We start from the raw sequence: 19,676 nt of genomic DNA, 5'->3' as shown, positions 1-19,676 counted from the left end.
TGGCTTTGCTTAAAATTGTTGGCCATTTGGTGCGGTCTGCCACTAGATTCTCTTGCGGTCTTGCATTGAGTTGAGAGGCATTGCCTGGGAGGGAACCTGCAGAATATACGTGTGTTCTGGCCAAGCATTTCGGTGAACGCCAAGGACGATTTACGTGCTGTTCGGTTAGCCAACCATTGCAACCTACCGATGGCCGTTGTAGAGTACAACTCGTATCATTCCTGGGCTGACAAGTTTGGCTAAAGAAAGACGGTCCATGTTTGGTTTTCGCGATCAAACAAGCCGCTCGCTATGTACGTAGATACTTCCACTTGAATCAGCACTGATGTAACTGTCCACAATGTTCTTGCCCAACCGAAGACACGCCGCGTCTCTTCATCACCTGCCCAAAAGCTTCAAATGTGTGGCTGCAGCTCTCACTCTCACCACGACGCCAAGAGATCTCTGGCTAGCTGATGCCCCTCCTGGGCTAGACCCCTGCGTCTGACCAGAAGTTCTCTTAACTATCCTCTGGGACTCCAGAAATGCTGCCGTATTTAGGAATGAAGACCATGACAGCCGGCTAGCAATTACAAACATTTGTTCCGATTTCGAGTTATGGTGTAACCGTTTCAGGGCACCGGTAGATAAGGTTGCTGCCAAGTCCTTGACCATTTGGGTCAAGCTTGAGTAAGTATAAAACAGTTACTCCCTCCATCCCGTAATATAAGACGTTTTTTGACACTAGTTACATTATGGGACGGAGGGAGTAGTTATGTAGGTGTTCAGGGTAGCTAGTACAGTACTTATAAAACCGGTAGATAAGGTGGAGACTCTCTCCCCCCGTTGATTCCTCAAAACACAATCTACAAAACAGTGATGTTTCTAGACAAAATTCCAGAGGATGATGGGAGCTACAAACCGGCCTAGAATAAGTACGAATATCATCATTTGTCGAAAATATAAATATGCTTTCTCCAAAAGTCAGGCCCCATGTCAACATGGGTCACTGCCACATCCCACCCATCTCTCGCGACATCTCCGCTCACTTCCACCTGCAGCCATTTGCAGTGAGCCGTTAGCAAAGAAACTCGGACGTGATCTGAGAATCATCTTCTGCTCCAACGCACACAACAAAAAAAAGAAGGAAAAACTTCTCCTCATATGATGGCAGCACTTCCACCTAATCACTTAAGAGTAATACATGCATGGTTTATAAATTTGGGTGATTTCTCCGTTTCGAATTTTTTTTTGGGGTGATTTGTAGCCTGTTGGACAGCATTACTTTACTTTTACTTTATTCATGCAGATGCAATGGTTTAAGAAGTTGCTCATGATCAGTATCAGTTGGAAAATGTATCCACCCATCTCTCAGACACAGTTCTTTTTCAGGCAACATGGCCTTGTTTTTTTTAACAAACTGCGGATAAGGGCCGAAATGCCAGAACATTTCTTCAGTTATAGTTACCGAAAAATTACTTTGATCCTTTAGGTGATGTCAGTCTTGCTTCTTAAGCATCACTATACTGTCATTTTGGTTTGCCTAATAACAATGGCAGCACAAACAACATTATTGGTGAAAATTATTCGTGAATGATGCACAAGATACCTTTTGACGGTAAGTACATGAACCCTTTCGGAACATAGCGGGTTCATTGTTGTAGTTCATTTGAAATCGTTGAAAAAGCAACTCGTTCTTATCCTTTGATAATGTTCCCTTCAGAGAATATTAAAGAGTTAAGAGACCACAGATAACTAAAGAATTAATTACGAGAACTGAAAAAGCATTTAAATGATGAAAGAAGACCTTTAGTATCTCATTAGCTTTGTTTTCATCTTCTCCAGATTTCACTAACATCCAAAAGCATGTATTGTATTGGTTCCTGTTGTGACCTGCAAATTAGCGTGTAGAACAAATCAGCTCATTTTCTTCTTATGGTTCGTTCTAACTACTAGAAGAGTCAACACCCTGCAACAGGGTATCGTTGAATAAAAAGATACTTGGATACTGATAAGTATTCATCACAGCATAGAGCTATACAAAGTTACAAACACCAAATTTAATACATTCATACTGCTGCAGACAACATACGAATTCACATATTTCATGCTGAACTATTATCGACAAGTCCATTGACATTTTCGGTTAGTTAAAGATATGCTATGTTAGGAGGAATAACTCACATTCTGCTTGCCTCCAGGACAAATAATCACAAACGATCTTTGGTTTTGGGTAACAGAGAACTTCTGCTTCAAATTTAGGTGGCTGCACTAATTCTTTACTGGGGAAATATTCTTTCCACTTCATTGTGTAAAAGGAAGTGAAACATGATGAACATGAAGAAAGGATTAATCTGCAAAAGAAGTTGCATAATTTATCAAAGACTTGACCAGTTGAAAAGCACACACTGCAGGAATTCTGAAACTAATAACTACCTCTCATTTCTCTGGTACAATTCAGTGTTCTCCTGGAACACAAAGCTGCAACAATAAAAAATAATTAAATGATTTGCAGCAAATTTTCAGGTTTGCCATCAAACAAACCAAAAAACACCCATCTAAACTTAAGTGCATCATATTTAAGCTTTTTTTGGATGGTTCACTTCGCTTACAGTTTTAACATGATCCTTATATTGCCAATGTATTCAATTCAAATCACTTCTGCTGACAGAAGGAGGAAAAATTGTGCTATGCGGAAACAAATATTCTTGTTTTCTCTGTATTTTCCATAGTTCTCTCCATGCAACAATAGATATGTTGCACGGGCATATCATACCTGTACTCGTTGCTAAAGCCATAACCAAAGATAATATCAGGGAATTGCTCCATCATCAAAGAAGCAGAAGCGTTCATCAAACTTAAAGCAGTCTCATCATTTGGCTTGTCAAATGAATGGATCAGCGAGAATCTAGGGGAAAATTTTGAATTCTCCTTGTTAGTAAGACAACATAAGTATCTAAATGTATTGCCGCATGTATTTAGCAATGTATTTAAATATGAAAGTAGGGTCCTCACTGGTCGAATTGGCAGGCGCTGATACGAACAACGATCCAATTACAACATGGAAGCCTGCGGATGTCGTCAAACTTCTTCACATACTCGTATCTATATTTTCCTTTTTCCCCGACACACAATTAGACTGGTGATGTATATATCCAAAGTTGACAGGAGCTTTAGGTAAGCTTCCAGTCCAGCTAAAATAAAAGTTGACAGGAGCTGGACTGGAAGCATACCTATAACTAGAATGATTCAACTAACCTTCTTGAAGAATGTATTGATGTTTTTCCCAAAACTCAGGTCCTATGATATCTAGATTTGACACTGTAATTGCCAGCCGGATTCTTTTTATGGGATTCCCGTAGTCGTCTGTTTTCACCTTTGTTTCTACCTACAGAAACATGTAGAACCCTAACATTAGTCAACAATCAGACCCACAAAAGAAATGCAGTATAGGTCTGCACACTTGATTGGTCATCACAACCATTGATCAATATCAGACAAGGAAATGGCATTAAATGGCAACTAAGGTGCTTCAATTATCCATACAAACTAAAGTACAGCAAGAATGTGTATATGCAAAATAAAACCAGAAGAGAAATCAGAAATGCAAGAATATCTCCGGCACAAAATATGACTAGAAGCTATCATGGTCATTTGTATGTATCATGCAAATAATGTTTTCTGTGATGTAAATCTTCACTGAGAATAAGCACGAACGTCAATAATAATGAACTTTTGAATGCTTGAGAGTGTTACCTTATCTCGATAAACACTTGATCCTTTCCGGAACATAGCCGGTTCATCCTCATAGTTGACTTGGAACTGTTGAGAAAGCAACTCATTCTTGTCCTTAGAAAATGTCCCCTACAAGAAAATAGATGGTTAAAGAGACGAAAAATACAAATGCTACAAAAAGACACCTCTAACCCTAGATAATTCAGATGACCTTCAATGTCTGTTGTGCCTCTTTTTCAGTTTTTCCAGACTTCACCAACATCCAGAAGCATGTATTATAATGATTATTTATATGACCTGAAAGGCACACACAAAATTAAATATGTAATTTTCACCCATTAATTAAAACTAGATAACACCCTGCGCGTTGCTGCGGAAATTTATAGCATGAAATTAGAATATATGAGAATAATACCGCACCACATTTTTGCCATATGAATAGTAGCAAACCTAGAGGTAAATAGAGGGTGGATGCATGTTATATTGCCTTGTGGCATTCAAGTTCAATTATTTGTTGCTGAAAAAAACACAAAATAAATTGATGACGTGGAGGGCTTGCATGTGCTTGATGAGGGCTTGCATGTGGTGGGAAACGGAAGAAAGTGAAAGGGTTGCTTGATCATGTGGATGGCTTGCATGTGCATTTAAATGGGATCACTTACTTAAGTAGCGAAGCAACCGGACATAGAAATCTCACTGAAGTGACACATACATACACCATATTCTTATGTTTAGTTAATGTTGCTGAAGCTTCATAGTTTCAACAACTTTTGGTAAATAACATACATGACATGATTTTATTGTTTTTGAGTGGAAACATGATTTTATTGTAGAGAACATCAACACACATAACTGCACAATATAAGAATATGATTATTTTTCTAGAAAAATGTTGACTGTAGTTTAAGAAGCTTACAGTCCACTTGCCTCCATGCCAAATAATCATGAATGGTTTTCATATTTGGATAGCATACAACTCGCCCATCAAAATAAGGAGGCTCCCTCAAATCTTTATTAGGAAAGAAATCTTTCCACTTCATCACGTACACAGATGTGAAGTAAGAAACACATAAAGACAGAATTTTGCTGCAGGTATTGGTAGAGAGTCAATAAGATGATGAGATTTTATAATAGAATAGTTCAAACCATTCTGGGCATGGCAGTATCCTAATAGTGAAGGAGTGAACAGACCAAATAAGGTAGGTACCTTTCTCGCCTTTGATAGAATTCTGTTTCCTCTCTGAAAACAAAACTGCAAAGCAAACAGAAAGATAACACACTTAGATTATTATCCAAAGAATGAACAGAAGTCTTTCAAACAGGAAGAACGGGACCTGCACAATTAAAAAAAGAATGTGCATTCACAACGGTATTTGCATATAATTTTTTTTGGCGCCAAATCTGCATACAATTTTGTAATTCTAACTTCGATGTTATACCTGTACTCGTCGCTAACACCATAAGCAAACACTATATCAGGGAACTTCTCGAGCATAGAGGTGGCACAAGCATTCATCAATCTTAAAGCATTATCATCATTTGGTTTCTCAAAGGCATGTATCTTCGAGAATCTAACAAAAAGAAAACTGAAATTAGTGGACACTGGAAAAAAACAACAAAGATAAATATTTTTAATCTGGAGCAACAGTGATCCCCATATTTGCATAATGTAAACTTATTTGCATGTTTCCCATATGTTTATCATCACAAAAAACCCTCAAGCAAGAGATATTGGTGCATGAACTAGACCAAGAATTAAGATGACAAGATGGTCGATGCAGTTGCTTGACCACTAGTGACCATATCAGTGTACAGCTAGGAAGTGAGCAAAGTACAATGAGAGCAACCAGTCAAGGTTTAGAGACTATCAGCTATAATAGAAAGCAGCAATCACTTAACAGGGTTGCGGAAAAAATTAAGAAACGTACATATAAACTGGTTTTCTATTACCCTGGGGAAGAGATGAACTATACCGGTGAAAATGGCAGCCGTCGATGCGGACAACAATCCAGTTGGAGGCCGGGAGGCGGCGGTCGAACTCAAATTCCCTCTTCACATACTCATACTCACTGTTGGCCATCACCCGACACTACAAGAAACGTGTTCTTGGAGCTGCACCTAGAGAAAATCATATAGTAAAGTGGCGGTATAGATTTTTGAACTTGAGTGAAATCTGCATTTGGCTGCCGGTTTGTGTACATTTGCTATCATAAACTAGCTAAGTGCCCTGGTGACATTGTGAAAGTAGGACTGTGCTAGTGAAGTTGAAATTACTACTGTCAAACACCCATCCTACCGATACAGGAAGGGACATCGGCGAATTGACGGTAGGAATCAGCAATAGGACATTGCAATGCTTTTGCCCTTTCTGTTTGAATGCTGAGCGTTGAACTTCCGTTGCTTCGTTATTGGTTACATACAGTAGTCGTGCGGGCGCATGGAAAAAGAACAGGACATTGCAATTTGGCATGTAGACGTACCTAACCGTGTCCACCTTGCCGAGGCAGTGGAGGCCGGCGGCCGGCGGCCGGTCTAGAGCACTTCGAATCTGGAGTCTGGAGTCGGTGTCCGTGCCGGCCACTGACCGCTGGTCTTGGATCGATTCAGAGAGAGAGGCGGGAGGGGCAGGAACTCTATAGCTGCTGCGGGAGGGCGGAGAACGATGGCAACCGCCGGAGAGGAGCCGCGACGGGCGAGGCGCGCGCCGGCAGCCGAAGAAAGCGGAGAGGCCGGCGGCGGTGGTCGGCAATGTCAGGAGGACCCTACTATCTGAACTTGTGCAGTCCTTTTTATCCGAGTCTCAGAAACAGAAGAGAAGGGCCGCTTGCACTCATCAGGCCGCAGTCTGGCTGGGCCGTGGGCTGGGCTTGCAGGTGGTGGCGGTCTGTTGCAGCTTCGCAGACAAAGCGGAGAGAGAGAGAGGGAGGAGCCACGGCACCTCAGTTCGGCGCCCAGCCAGGTTAAGGTTTGGGAGGGCGGCAACGCAAACCCATCTCCCCCAAATCCATCCCGCTGCCTCGGTGCCGGTGGACACGGTGCCGGTGTAAGGTCCTGGTGCCGGTGGGATGAAGATTGACGATCCCCTCGACTTCGAGGGGGATAACGACCCCCTCCTCACCGTCCGCCGCCCCGCTAAGAGGTACTCCCGCGCCGCCGTCCCTTTCCTCCCCCATTCGAATCCATTCCAGTCTCTTTCTCGATTTCCGCCGATAGGTTTCTGCGGCAGGGACACGTGGATGGCGAGTTTCGATTAGATTTGATTTCGTATGAACATGGCGCACTTGCTCAGGTTTTCAGCTGTATGGACGTGGGGCGTTTCCTTCTACTGGTGATTTTAGGGCTTACCACTTTTATTAGAGGCTGATGCTATCAAATGAGAATTTCCATGATTGAGTATGTTGGTATCGATTGACCCATCCGTCGCGGTGTTAGAAGGATGGCACCAGTAGCAGTAGCATCAGAGGCAGCAGCCTGTATCATCGAAGCAACTAGTAGTGCTAGGAAAATCTCTATCCACAGAAAAGGAAATGATGGACTAAGCTTGAGAAAATATGTCTTGTGAATACATAAAAGGAAATGATCAGTACCGGATGATCAACCGGTCGCGCCGCTTTTTAGTAGCACTCGCATTAGAGGCAGCAACCTGTAAGGTCAATGGAAAATCTCTAGACACAGGAAAGAAAGGATGAACTAATAAGCTTGATAAAACGCAAAATTGGATGTATTGTGAACAAATACAGGGCCCAACTATTTTGTGGTGTGCTCGCAGAGCAAAAGCTTGTTTAATGTGTCTTTATCTGGGAGGATGCTTGGTGGAATTTTACCACCGGAGTCATCTGGCCCCCGTGGCGTGCAATTCGGGTTTAGCCTATCAATGATACGGTCATTCTAGCGATTTAGCAATCATTGATCAAAGTCAGTGTCCATTGCAGGAAGAAGGTTATTGGGCTGGATGATCTCGTAGAAGATTACTTTAATTCCGGTAAGGATGAGCTCAAAGCTTCTGCTGCTGCTAAGTCTAAGGGTCGCCCCAAAGGAGACAATTCAGACGATGAAGACAAGCAGGTCAGGGAGAAGGAGATTGACTTCTGCAAATTTGTGGAGGAGTGTGAGGAGAAGGTAATTGTCAAATAAGCCATATGTCCTTATAGATTGCACCTGTTTTTCTTTAATATATATCTTACTTTACTTAAAGGCGAAAGCGATGGATCCTGGAGAGGATGTACCCCAATGGGGCCAGCAAGTTTTCGGCTGTCAGGTTAAATGGCCCTAAATTTGTTCAGTTTATCTTCAATGCTAGGTTCTGTTTTTTATTTTTCTAGTTTCTACTACTAAAGTATCTTCATTAACTGTACTTGCAGAAATCACCCTCAGTTCTTAATGGCACGGGAGTTGAAAATTGCCAACTTTTGCAATCATTCTGTGGAGATGAGCAGTTAGGTTTTGATCTAGAAATTGAACGAGGTTAGTTTTGTTATGCGCGTGTAATTCTCGTATTTGACTAAAAGTAGACACTATTGCTTTACTTGTATTTGATTTATCCCTTCTGTTTCGCATTGTGCCACCATGACTGGTTATTTTTTTTTGTATCTAGTTATGTTTGCTTTCAGGATTTGGTTTTTCCTCTTGCAGATAATGTAAGCAACTTCTTAATGTTATTTATGCAGGAGAGGGCTTTTTAGAAGGCATGCTGATCAATGGATGGCTTTTGAAGTTGGTACTCCTATATGGTTCTGTTGAAGACTCTATAGCATCAGGGGTGCTAACCAAGTGTAAGGATCTATGCTTAGCTCAGTTCAAAATTGTTCTTTTAGATTGCCTTGTATGCTTACCACCATTAGCCACCAGTGCTGTACTCATCCAATAAGAAGTTGCAAGATTCTGCATCTGAATTTTGGGATAGTCTCCTTTCCCTAAATGAGGTAACTGCATAATCAGTTTTCTTTTGTGTTTTTGTGTTCTGCCTTTGGCCTCTGTACATAACTTCAGATTGATTGCAGGATGATAAACCATTGGTAAACTTTGGATACTTTCCAAGCTACTCTATTCTTATGGGTGCTATACTCAACTATGGATACCTACATGATGCTCCTTGCACTAAAACTTGCACCTCTGAAATTGCGGTTGCAGGTTGGTTCCATACATAATTTTCTTCCTTTCTTAATCAGTTATCAATTATGCACGACACATTTGATTTTGAGTCTTTAATTTCATACTTGTGATGGTGAACATTGTGGAAATTCCATCTCCATTTCTTAACTAATTTTTCATTCATGACCAGACACTTCGGATGGTGGTCCACCTCAAAACATCACTGCATGGTTAAGAGTTGTATCTGCTTGCTGCAAAATTAGGTAACTGGATTGTCTGATACAGAGTATGGCTGTTTTTTTGCTTGTGATTCACTTACAAAATCTAAGATGGAACTGCCTATGTAAAGCTATTCACTGCAACGTTCCATTTGCCTACGAAATTCAAGATTTTCACGGCATAGTTTTGCAACAGAATGTCTAGGATAATGTATCTATATTTTTTGCCTGTCTTGTATTTTTTCCTGTTAAGCTTCATGCATTAGCCAACGCAACCAAAAGTCCGAACTAATGGAAAGGGCTAGACAATCCACATATACACTTCAACACCCCCTCTCACGTGTGCGTGGAAAGTCAACACGTGGGTGGACTCAGAGTCTCAGAGATATGGCTCAAGAGGCCTATACGTGGACACAAAGGGAGGCAGCAGCAATTTTTAGATAAATTGTGGAAGCCAGGACTTGAACTCAAGACCTTAGCTCCGATACCATGTTAAGCTTCATGAACTAGCCAACGCATCCAAAAGTCCGAACTAGTGGAAAGGGCTAGACAATCCACATATACACTTCAACACCCCCTCTCACGTGTGCGTGGAAAGTCGACACGTGGGTGGACTTAGAGATATGGCTCAAGAGGCCTATACGTGGACAAAAAGGGGGGCAGCAACAATTTTTAGATAAATTGTGGAAGCCAGGACTTGAACTCAAGACCTTAGCTCCGATACCATGTTAAGCTTTATGCACTAGCCAACGCAACCAAAAGTCCGAACTAATGGAAAGGGCTAGACAATCCACATATCACTTCAACACTTCCAATCCCCAGTATGATGAGAATCTCTGCCTTGAGAATTTATCAATTGTCACTACTGTAGTCATGAAAACATGTAGGTGTACTGTTCCATAATATATAACAATGATTTATTTCTTCTGAACTGTCGTTTGTTATCGCTCATTTAATCCTTGGAGAATATTGAAACATTGTGATGTTAGCAAATATTTGAAATAGCTATATCATACATTATGTTTTAATGGTCTATTTATTTATTGTACAGAAAAATGCATGCCGTCTTCTCACCTTCGGAAGCGGAAGATGTCCTTGTTATTGTTATTTCACTCTTTTTGGACCGTCGCCTTGAAGGGCTGCTGCTTATTTTGGGAGATTGCCTAAATTCACTCATCTCGTACTTCAATACGAGTGAATGGGAAAGTAGCTGTCTGATTGTTGCTGAGTCAATTTCTAAGAGGTAAAAGGTTCAGTGATGCCTATTATAAATTTGTAGCCAATAATACTGTTTTGACCATATATCCATGTCCAATCAGAGAAATGCTGGAGTACTTAAACTGGATCCTGAATAAATAAGTGTCACACTCACTGTCACTGGCAATTACTGCTTCTTGACAAGTACTGTATATCATCAATGAATCTCGTTTGCTCAATTTGTGCTAATTACTTGCATCCATGGCATGTAAAGGCAGTTGAGTTGCCTGTACATTATCAGCTCATGGTATTTATTGTGTTAAAGAAGCTTGCTCGAGTCGGTCCCATGATTTTTCCACTTAGGGTGTTTGCCTCTCTGAAGTCAGTTTCATAAAATTGTAGGGTCAAGATGGATCTTAATTGTTTAAGGCTTGTTGACTGCATTACCGGAACCAACGACCGTAGCAAATTCCTAAGGAGCCAGCTGGCCCTTCAGTTGCTCAAAAATAGCTTCTGCCTTAAAGTAAGCATGGTGAGCATGTGTTCTCTGTATGAATCGCCTTGTGGCTAGTGGCGCTGACCTGCATATCCTGCATATTTAGGTGGCGAATGTTGAAAGGATCCTGAAGTCGGTCACATCGATAAATGTGAAGGAGAAAGAATGCAATTTCTTTGTGCTATACGTGCACATAGTTTTGATGGACAACCTGCTCTTCTCTAGCGACGCGTTCAGAAACAAGACCGCGATAATCGACGCATGGCGCAATTTTCTACGCAACTGCTCGACCCATATAGGATGCACGGACTGGAGGTTCTACGCTTCGAAGGTGCCTTTTTGCTTTGTTTGAGCTGATGCATCCTTTTTTTTTCTTTCCTATATGTTGCTCATGAGCATATTGTTTGTTGGGTGCAGGTCCGGAACAAGGCGTCGTATCTCCTGCAAGGTGCAATGCTGAAAAGGCCTGCTGGCAGTGGTAGCATCCTGCCAAGTGATTTGAACCAACCTACTGAAATGCCTGCTGCTGGAGAGCACGGAACCTACGCCCTGATTTACTAGCACAAGTAGTATGTTTAGGGTGAATTGTAGGCTCATTTTTGGGTACCTGATGGTGGCTGACAGTAGTATTCTCAGCCCATGTATAGGGTAGTCCCCAGCACTCTCAAGTCTCAACGCCGAGAATGCCACTTGATGAACTTTTTGCAGCATCGACTTCTACTGAATATACATTATGTAGATTTGCTTGTCTAATTAGCCTAATTTTGTACTCCCTCTGTTCCAAATTACTTGTCGCTGAAATGGATGTATCTAGAACTAAAATACATCTAGATACATCCATACGTGCGACAAGTAATTCGGAACGGAGGGAGTACCTTCTAATTAGCCTAATTTTGTACTGTGGAACTCCAACAAGACGTGGCTGTCGGCTTGCAAATCGCATCGTTTTAGTGGGAAAATGGGAATCAAGTGACGCATCTGATACCCCCTTGCATTCTACTTCTACTATGGATGCTCATCGGGCACAGCTGTGGCAGAAGAAAAATGAAGACAGCGAGCCGGCCGCCGCGATGGTCGCCGGGCGGGAGTTGCTCCATGAGGTATCGGCTGACACCTGATGAACGCAGCTGCATATGCCGGTTGGATCTGGCACGCTACTTACGCCGAACTGGCCAGATTCCGAACATTGTTTTTGGCCTCGCCTGCTGGTGCACATGGGATCCGGTGGGCGGGCGGGCGGGCAGCCAGGTGTGCGTTGCCATGCCCTCCTGCTGCTCGCTGGCTACGCGCTGCATTATTGGCTCGCCATGCCCACTAGCAGACCTTGTTACGTGAACGTAAACGTATCGGCCAAAACTTATCCTGCGTTGCGTGTAGACAGTTTGTAGTGCCAGCGGCATTTTCTTCACTTCCAAATTGTGTGCTACCTCTACGTGCCATGAGCCCGGACGGGACGGAACCCCGGCTAAGAAAAGAAAGAAAGATTTGGACTCCATTTCGGTCACCCGCGACAAAATAACTCGAGCTGGCACCTTGCCTCGCCTCCAACGTGGATGGAAATTCGGTAGCGAGACTGCGAGAGTGACTAGGAATTCCATCAACCGTCCATTCTCTCATCTGGGTGCTAGATCCCTCTGGCTCTGGGGAAGCTATTTTCCTCCCTCGTTGGGCATAGGATCTCTTTGTTTTCCGAGGTACCACTTTTAAGGTCTCTTCCAATGCATAGGTGCTTACATGAGATGCTAAGTGCATTTAAAATCTCAGCAACTACTCTTTACAATGCAACGTTTCCTTCCGGAGTCACCATAATGTTCTATCTTTTCTTTAAATACTTTGTCACATCATCTTTTTACCTATATGGCATTCTTAGCACCAGTACAACGTGGAGCACTTGGAAGGTCCTAGAATTAGGCTAAATCAAAGAAAGAGCAGCAATGCCTGGATCAAAAGGGTTCGATGATTTCCACATGTTTTTATTTCAGAAATCAACCAGGGGAGAGCACTGAACAGCTACCTAAGTGTGTTTATCCATGTCGGATCTTCGGCGGAGGCGGAAGTAACAAAAATCGGAGTGTCGTATCATCATCGGGCGTAGCAGCGTGGTTTTTTCAAATCTTGATCATCGTCTCTCCGGTGTGTAGAAGCGTAGGTGTGGCTTGTGCCATGGAGGCCAACACGGCGGCGGGCGGCGGCCATTTAACACTCTTGTCGGACGTTGCACGCGACGGCCTGCGCCCACATGCGAATCTGGTCCTTCATCTCCGCCGCGGACCTCGCGTCCGCCTGCTGCAGCCTTATCGCCGCCGCCGCCGTGGGGGGCGCCGACCGCGCCCCGTGCTGCCACGCCTCCGACAGGTACGGCCGCCGCACGATTCCGTCGCCGCCGTCATTGCACGCGGCGTTGCTGGTGCCGATGCCGATGCCGTTGGCGTTCGCGCTCGAGTCGTCGTTGTCGCTGGTGCTGCCGGACCCGGAGACGGAGCCGGAGCTCTTGTGGGGCTTGTTAGCCTTGTCGTCGCGGAGGCCCGGGAGGACGTCCGCCAGACTCTCTCTGAGCTCCTCCTGGTCGAACACGAAACCCAGGTCCTTGAACCCCTGCACCTCGATCGACTCCAGCGCGCTCGAGCTCTTCCACATCTTGTCCTGCAAGCCGCTCTTGTCCCGGACGAGGGCCGGCTGCTGGTTCGCGCTGAACGATCGGAGGTCGCGCCGCGGCGGGCCACGCTCCGCTCTGCTGCCGCCGCCTGTCATCCTCGGCGTCCGGTCAGGCTACAATGAAAGAAATCAGCACGTCAGTTCGTCGGACACGTAGTAGCTGAGGTCCATAGCTCAGAGCATTTCGATCGATCATCCAGTCCACGATCGGTTGATGATATGGCGATGAGGAGATGCCTATGATGCATTGGAGTTGGTACCTTGGTGGGCGTGCTCGAGCGGTAGTGCCTCTCGAGCGTGCTGTGGGAGTGCCTGAGCCTGGGCATGCTCGGCGTTGACTCGGTGACCCCGGCGGGTCGGCGGCCGTGGCCGTCACCAATGGTCGCGGACGACGTGACCGGCATGGACGGCGCCCGGTTGAGCGCCGACGACCCGCGGCCTTCCTCGGCGATCCTGGTGCGCAGGACGCCCTCGTAAATCTTGCTCCAGTTCATGTCGTCGTCCTCCACCTCGGCCTCCTGCTGATCGCCGCCACAGCCAGCGTCCTCCTCCACTATCAGCTCGTTGTCCTTGGGCGACGAGGGGTCCATCCCGATGCGAGGCGCCGGGAGCGACGGCGTCCGGAGAAGCCTCCTGGACCCGGACGCGTTCGCCCTGGCCGTCCGCCCGGACGCACCCGCGCCGGCCGACGACGTGGACGGCGACTTGGGCAGCAGCGGCGGCCTTGTCCTCCCCCTGGCGGCGTCGTCCCTGCCGCTGCCGCCGAGGGAGTTGCTGAAGAACCAGTAGTCGTCGAGCAGGTCGAGCGCCGGGGCGCGGTCCGCCGGCTCGTCCGCCTTCTTGTTGCCCTGGCGCTGCCGGACGACGTCCGCGTCCCGCGGTGCTGACAAGAAGCTCATGCCTGCCTGCGTGGCGCGGAACAAGAGATGAGATGGGGAAGAGGAAGGTGCGCGCTCGCTAGGTGGCCGCTGGCTTTTTGGATTGGCCTGAGCCGTCGGCCTGGTGGGTGTGGCCTGCGGTGGCGTGGCGCGAGAGGGAGGGAGAGCGAGAGCGAGAGGGAGAGCGAGCGATTGTCTTGTCTCGTACGAGAGGGAAGAGGCGGGGATGGACGGATGGGCGCCGCCACTTTGTTGTTTTCCCGTGTCGGGCTTGGGGTTTTGTTGCGGTGGCCCGGCCCGGCGCGAGGTCGAGGGGCCCGCGCGCGGCGGAATTCTTTGCCCCGCCAGCCACTTGGGGGCCCCGGGCGACACGTCGGTCTGATGATTGCGTTCCGCACATGACTGATTGGGGTTGGGGGGACTCATAATTGTGATTGCTCTCTCTGTCTCTATCTTGTGCGCAGTCAGATCCGCTGTGATTAGGGGCCGCCAATTGTTACTCTATTGTTACTTAGGCTGGTTGTAATGGGGAGTATCATATACTAGTATCATGCATATGATACTAGTGTATGATACTACCTCCCTAATGCATAGTATCATATATTAGTATCATGTAGTACTATATTTATTGCCATGCATGACACAAAGTAGTATAACATTTAATATGATACGGTGTCATGATATGATAATACACCCTCTCTTTCTTCATTTAATGCTACGACACCTCATCAAAATTGCCTAGTTGGCATGCATGATACTAGCTATGATACTACCATTACAACCAGCCTTAACCGGGAAGAACCTACTCTAATTGCGTAGTACGTATTCTCGAAGGATACAGGGAGTAGAGAAATGATCGTGGAAATTTCGCGGTTGACTTTGACTACGGGAAGTTGAGAAGTTTCGACATGAATGAAAAACATGGGTGAAATAAAACATTGAAAGTTAACATCACACGACATTGTTAAATTGGTTGAAAACGCGTAAACACATTATAGAGAGAGCTCGTATTTACACACACCTGGCTTTACAACCCAATAGGTATATGGTGATTGTATTAAGTGCAAATCCCCTTCTTGACAGTAACACTCAACCTCCCTCCATGGGGCATTCTGCCCAATTTCAAATGTGAAACTGTTGCTCGTTGATTGCTCTTTCAGTTCTTTAACATAAATTGCTCGTTGCTTGTTGGCAAAGAAAAACGCTGCATACAACCCAAATCGCAGTCATGCACGAATGTCACCGTTGCACTGCATGTTGCATGATCTGACATGCTCGCATCATTCTTCTTAGTTTCTGTTCAAAGAGGAGAACCAGTCGATTTCATTCATTTAAATTGTTTTTTGTTGCTGTTTTTCATTTTGTACCTTAGTTGTAAAAAGAGGAATTGAATTGAATACAACCCAAATCAAGGAATCAAATTTCTTAGTTGTAAAAAGATGAAGTAACCTTTTGTGTTTGCGCCTCCCATTGTGTCATGCCGTGATACTTTTTGTGACCCTAGGGCTATGTTTATGCCCTAGTAGTAAAACCTCCGGATTCACAATGTTTTTATAAAGCATTTTGCAAATGCCGTAATTTTGCTATAGTTGTGGCCTAGTAGTGAAATCTTAGTATTTTCATGACATGTTACTTTTTGTCATCCTAGGAATATTTGTGTTGTGTGTTACTCAGTACTATGCCATATGTGTATTGTATCGGGGTGGGCGAAAATGTATATCTGTCAAAGTGTTTTCAAAAACTATCTCCTCCCTCTCTTATCTGGCTAGAGTGGTAGGACGGGAACATTTGCAGTAGATGTAGAACCGTAACGGATGCATGCTTAGAATATGGTGAAGGACGCCGGTAGATTCAACGGGATCAGTCATGTTTCAATGGAACCCATTGGCTTAGCGTGTACCACATGCTATATGGACTCTGACTTGACCTAGCAATTGTCCGGAAACCCTTATATGGTTTGGTTACTATGAAGTTCCTGTGGGGTGCTAACGTAGTCTTCCGGGTGAGTTGATCACCATGCATACCTATGGGGCTATGATGGCGGATTGAATTTAGGACACTATGAGATAGCAATTTTCCATGTATTCCTATATGGCTATGGTGAAAGTCGTGCATTCTTGCCATGTTCCTATATGGTATGGCTATGGTGAAAGTCGTGCATTCTTGCCAGGTTCCTATATGGCTCTTGTGGAAGAAGTGTCTGATCCATAATTAGGCTATGTCTGATTCATAGCCCTATATAGTTCTACAAATTACTTTGAAAGTAGGTTTTGAGTGTGTCTAGGACCTACCCCTTATGGATGTATTGCATTTCTGTTCAAACACATCCTGCTACGTGTCATGTGCATATTATAACGCGTGGGAAGATGAACAAAGCTAGGAATGCGGGTTTCCACTGAACTCTGATGGATTCACTTGCCGATACGCTCCTCAGCTTGCTTTTGATGCTATGTAAAGATTTGCTTACATGCATGGCTGTAATAAGCACTAGGAACTCACTACGTTTCGTTATTACATGATCCATGGTGTCAGTGTTACATCTAGGGATTTGTGTGCACTATCTATGTATCCTCGGATTGCTACATTATACGTAGAGACTTTGGATCCTTGGGTCTCATGTTAAAAATCCTATGGCTTCCATGTTAAGAGCACTAAGATAATGGGTTGGGAGGTGTTAGGAAGGATTCAACTCCGAGATGATATGTGGCAGGAGATAGATCAATCAAATTCTTGAGTGATGAATTCCGACAGTGCATCTATTCTCGATCAACAAAGGAAACTAAGTGTGTACATCAGTTGGATGAGATTATATATGTGTTTCTAGAGATATTGTTGTTTATTGTTGAGAAAAATTGATAGATACAAGTTTTTTTTTGTAACACATGAATTAGAAAACATGGAAGAAAATGAAAAATTTAACACAACACACGTTTTCAACATGGTTCGTTGCATTGCCATGTTCTGTGTTGTCGCCGTCCTCCCGATTGTGATGTCGAGATGGATGGGTGAAAACAATCAAGTTGGTCGCACACTAAAATCTCCCAACTCAGTCTTTTGAATTAAAAATACAAAAATAAAATAAAATCAAAGTGATGCCTAATCACACATGGATTGAAAACACATAAATAAATTGTAGAGATATTTTGATAGCAACACACATGCTCAGTCTGTCTAGACATTATTCACGTATATACTCTCTCCGTTTTAAAATAGATGACTCAACTTTATACTAATCTTAGTGTAAAGTTAGTACAAAGTTGAATCATCTATTTTGGAACGGAAGATTAGTTGTGATGAGAAAGAAATTTAGAGGCAGTAGTAACCTCATTTGCGTGATACAAAGAGATGCTAGCTCTAGAAACCACCAAACAGTTCCCCAACCTAAATATTTTTTTTTTCTTTTTTTTTGAACATCCAACCTAAATATGTTGGGTGATGTATTAAGTGCAAATCCCCTTCTTCTTTTTTTCTTTTTTTGCAAATCCCCTTCTTGACACTAACACGCAACCTCCACCGGGCCGACCGTCCAATTTAAGGCGAAACTGTTGCTCGTTGCTTGTTACGAAGACAATTAGACGAAATTAGCACTGCATACATGATACATGTAGCGCATGTCACAGTCGCGGACGCTGCACGCATGTCGCCGCTATCCTCTTCCACGTTGCATGCATGGACGGCCTACCTTGCCTGCCCGTTCGCATCCATCGTCCGTCCCGAATCGCGTCGGGTCTTCTTCGTCGCTGTCGCTCTCGCTCACGGTCGAGAACGACCGGCCAGTCACTCGAGTAATTTAAGAATCAGCATAGTAACAGTAGGCTGGGCTGGGTGCCTGTTGATCGGATCATCTACCGTATGATGATACGCACACGTGTCGCCGAGATCGAGTGATCCGCGCATGGAACATGCAGGCTGTGTGAATGTGATGAGCCAGCGCGCACCGTACGTACTAAATCAAGTGGCCAACTCTAATGCGCGATTGTGTTGTGTTTCTACTAGTACTGCTGGGCGTAACCATATCTGCTGGACCAATGATAGGCCACAGTTGTGTGTAGTAGATTATACTAGACTAGTAGTACTGTACTAGTAGCACTGACTGGATCGCTGAGAGGCAGTTCAGTTGAGTGGATTAATTAATCTGGCCGCAAATGATGGCAGGCAGTCCTGGCTGGTGCTGGTGCAAACCTGGTTGCGGTTGGTTGGCGCTGAGCCAGCCGATGCATGCTGTGTTGGTCATGTAGTATGTACTCTCACCATTATTATATGATTTTGTTTTGTTAATTTGTGGGTGCGACGGAACGGATCGGCTCGTCGGTCAGCTCAACTTCCGGGAGTTGGATGCGGGGGCGGCATGTGGAGGGGAGGGGGCGTTGGCTGCCCATGTGCCGCGCGGGGCCATGCGCGGAAAATGGGGGAATGAAATGGAGCTCATTCATTGGCTATTTACTCCTGGTCATTGCCTCGCTGCCGGCCGGTGTGGCGTGGAAGACCGTCTCAAACCGACTTCGGCTCGCGGTTGCACTGCCCCGCACACAGGAATATTTTTGGATAGGGTCGTAGTAACTCAGCCCACACAAGAAAAAGAGTCAAGGTATTATAAGTCGTAAGATGATCCGGCGGCGGTGCCTCCGGGCGCTCGTGGCCTGGCGCGGCGTCGCCGCTGCACACGCAGTACATTTGGGTAGCAACGGCGGAGGTCGCAAATGAATTCATGGCGGGGGCTGATGGGGCTGCGGCTGCGGCTGGACGACAGCGTGTTGTCATCGTCAGCGTTGCGCCACCTCAGTTTGGCGGTGTAGACGGTTAATCTTGTTGAAAATTACTCCCTCCGTCCCATAATGTAAGACCTTTTTTGGCACTAACATTATAGGACGGAGGGAGTATGATCGAGAGAGACAACAAATGATTCAATTGTATCTTTATTGATGATATACTGATGCTTATATACAATGGGAAAGGACACAACTGTTTGCTAGGGGTGCCTCTATGGGAGGCAACCGTCATGACAATTCCCACAAACGTGAAACCGCACATCTAATGGAGCGGGGATTATCCCCTAATAATCGTTGGGGTTATTATTTTTAACACTTTCCCTAATCACCGCCTGTCATAATAATACATCATCTTGATTAAGTCTCCTTCAAAAACCCCGTGGAAAAAATATGAGGAGTAGTGTATGATATGTTGCGAAAACTCCTGCAAACCCAGTGGGAATGATAAGAAGAAAATGCTGCAACATACAATGGTTATCATCTCTGGTAACTCAATATGTAAGAACCATAGAGTTTGAAGAACAATAAATATGTAGTTATACTTTCTTAAAAAACCTGACGGGAAAAACTGAAAGTATGACATATGATCTCATGTTGATATTATCTCATTAAAAACCTTTATGAGAACCTGTATAGAAAACTCATGAAGGAAAAAAGA

At 44.6% G+C, this 19,676-nt stretch overlaps 3 protein-coding genes across 7 annotated transcripts; 1 reads left to right on the top strand and 2 right to left on the bottom strand.

Annotated features, from left to right (window-relative positions):
* Window positions 1-770: 770 nt before the first annotated feature.
* On the bottom strand, window positions 771-6,482 carry LOC119275627 (tRNA(His) guanylyltransferase 2-like). Of its 3 annotated transcripts, none has more exons than XM_037556508.1 (15): window positions 6,195-6,482; window positions 5,688-5,832; window positions 5,154-5,285; window positions 4,922-4,966; window positions 4,631-4,800; window positions 3,926-4,011; window positions 3,736-3,843; window positions 3,238-3,367; window positions 2,995-3,094; window positions 2,756-2,887; window positions 2,416-2,460; window positions 2,164-2,333; window positions 1,787-1,872; window positions 1,589-1,696; window positions 771-1,034 (listed from the first exon to the last, which is right to left on the bottom strand). In XM_037556508.1, exons 2-15 carry the CDS (start codon window positions 5,792-5,794, stop codon window positions 927-929), a joined length of 1,527 nt encoding a protein of 508 aa, XP_037412405.1. In that variant the 5' UTR covers window positions 5,795-5,832; window positions 6,195-6,482; the 3' UTR covers window positions 771-926. The 3 variants fall into 3 exon arrangements, with proteins under 3 accessions (XP_037412405.1, XP_037412406.1, XP_037412407.1); XM_037556509.1 differs by having other exon boundaries at window positions 5,688-5,826; XM_037556510.1 differs by lacking the exon at window positions 5,154-5,285.
* A 155-nt stretch (window positions 6,483-6,637) lies between these two features.
* LOC119275626 lies at window positions 6,638-11,454 on the top strand. Of its 3 annotated transcripts, XM_037556506.1 has the most exons (13): window positions 6,658-6,730; window positions 6,761-6,853; window positions 7,647-7,833; window positions 7,910-7,972; window positions 8,076-8,178; window positions 8,382-8,486; window positions 8,563-8,636; window positions 8,715-8,844; window positions 8,996-9,068; window positions 10,075-10,266; window positions 10,623-10,752; window positions 10,823-11,047; window positions 11,134-11,454. In XM_037556506.1, the coding sequence occupies exons 2-13, from the start codon at window positions 6,780-6,782 to the stop codon at window positions 11,275-11,277; spliced, it is 1,500 nt and encodes a 499-aa protein (XP_037412403.1). In that variant the 5' UTR covers window positions 6,658-6,730; window positions 6,761-6,779; the 3' UTR covers window positions 11,278-11,454. The 3 variants fall into 3 exon arrangements, with proteins under 3 accessions (XP_037412402.1, XP_037412404.1, XP_037412403.1); XM_037556505.1 differs by having other exon boundaries at window positions 6,638-6,853; XM_037556507.1 differs by having other exon boundaries at window positions 6,641-6,853; window positions 10,623-10,743.
* Window positions 11,455-12,508: 1,054 nt separating this feature from the next.
* On the bottom strand, window positions 12,509-14,484 carry LOC119275625. The gene is made up of 2 exons (XM_037556504.1): window positions 13,632-14,484; window positions 12,509-13,485 (listed from the first exon to the last, which is right to left on the bottom strand). Exons 1-2 carry the CDS (start codon window positions 14,268-14,270, stop codon window positions 12,913-12,915), a joined length of 1,212 nt encoding a protein of 403 aa, XP_037412401.1. The 5' UTR covers window positions 14,271-14,484; the 3' UTR covers window positions 12,509-12,912.
* Between the last annotated feature and the right edge of the window lie 5,192 nt (window positions 14,485-19,676).

This window comes from Triticum dicoccoides, chromosome 3B, assembly GCF_002162155.2.
Source record: "Triticum dicoccoides isolate Atlit2015 ecotype Zavitan chromosome 3B, WEW_v2.0, whole genome shotgun sequence".
In the NCBI taxonomy this organism is placed as follows: Eukaryota; Viridiplantae; Streptophyta; class Magnoliopsida; order Poales; family Poaceae; genus Triticum; species Triticum dicoccoides.
The sequence above is the reverse complement of the archived record's forward strand: the minus strand, read 5'-3'. Positions and strand labels throughout refer to the sequence as shown.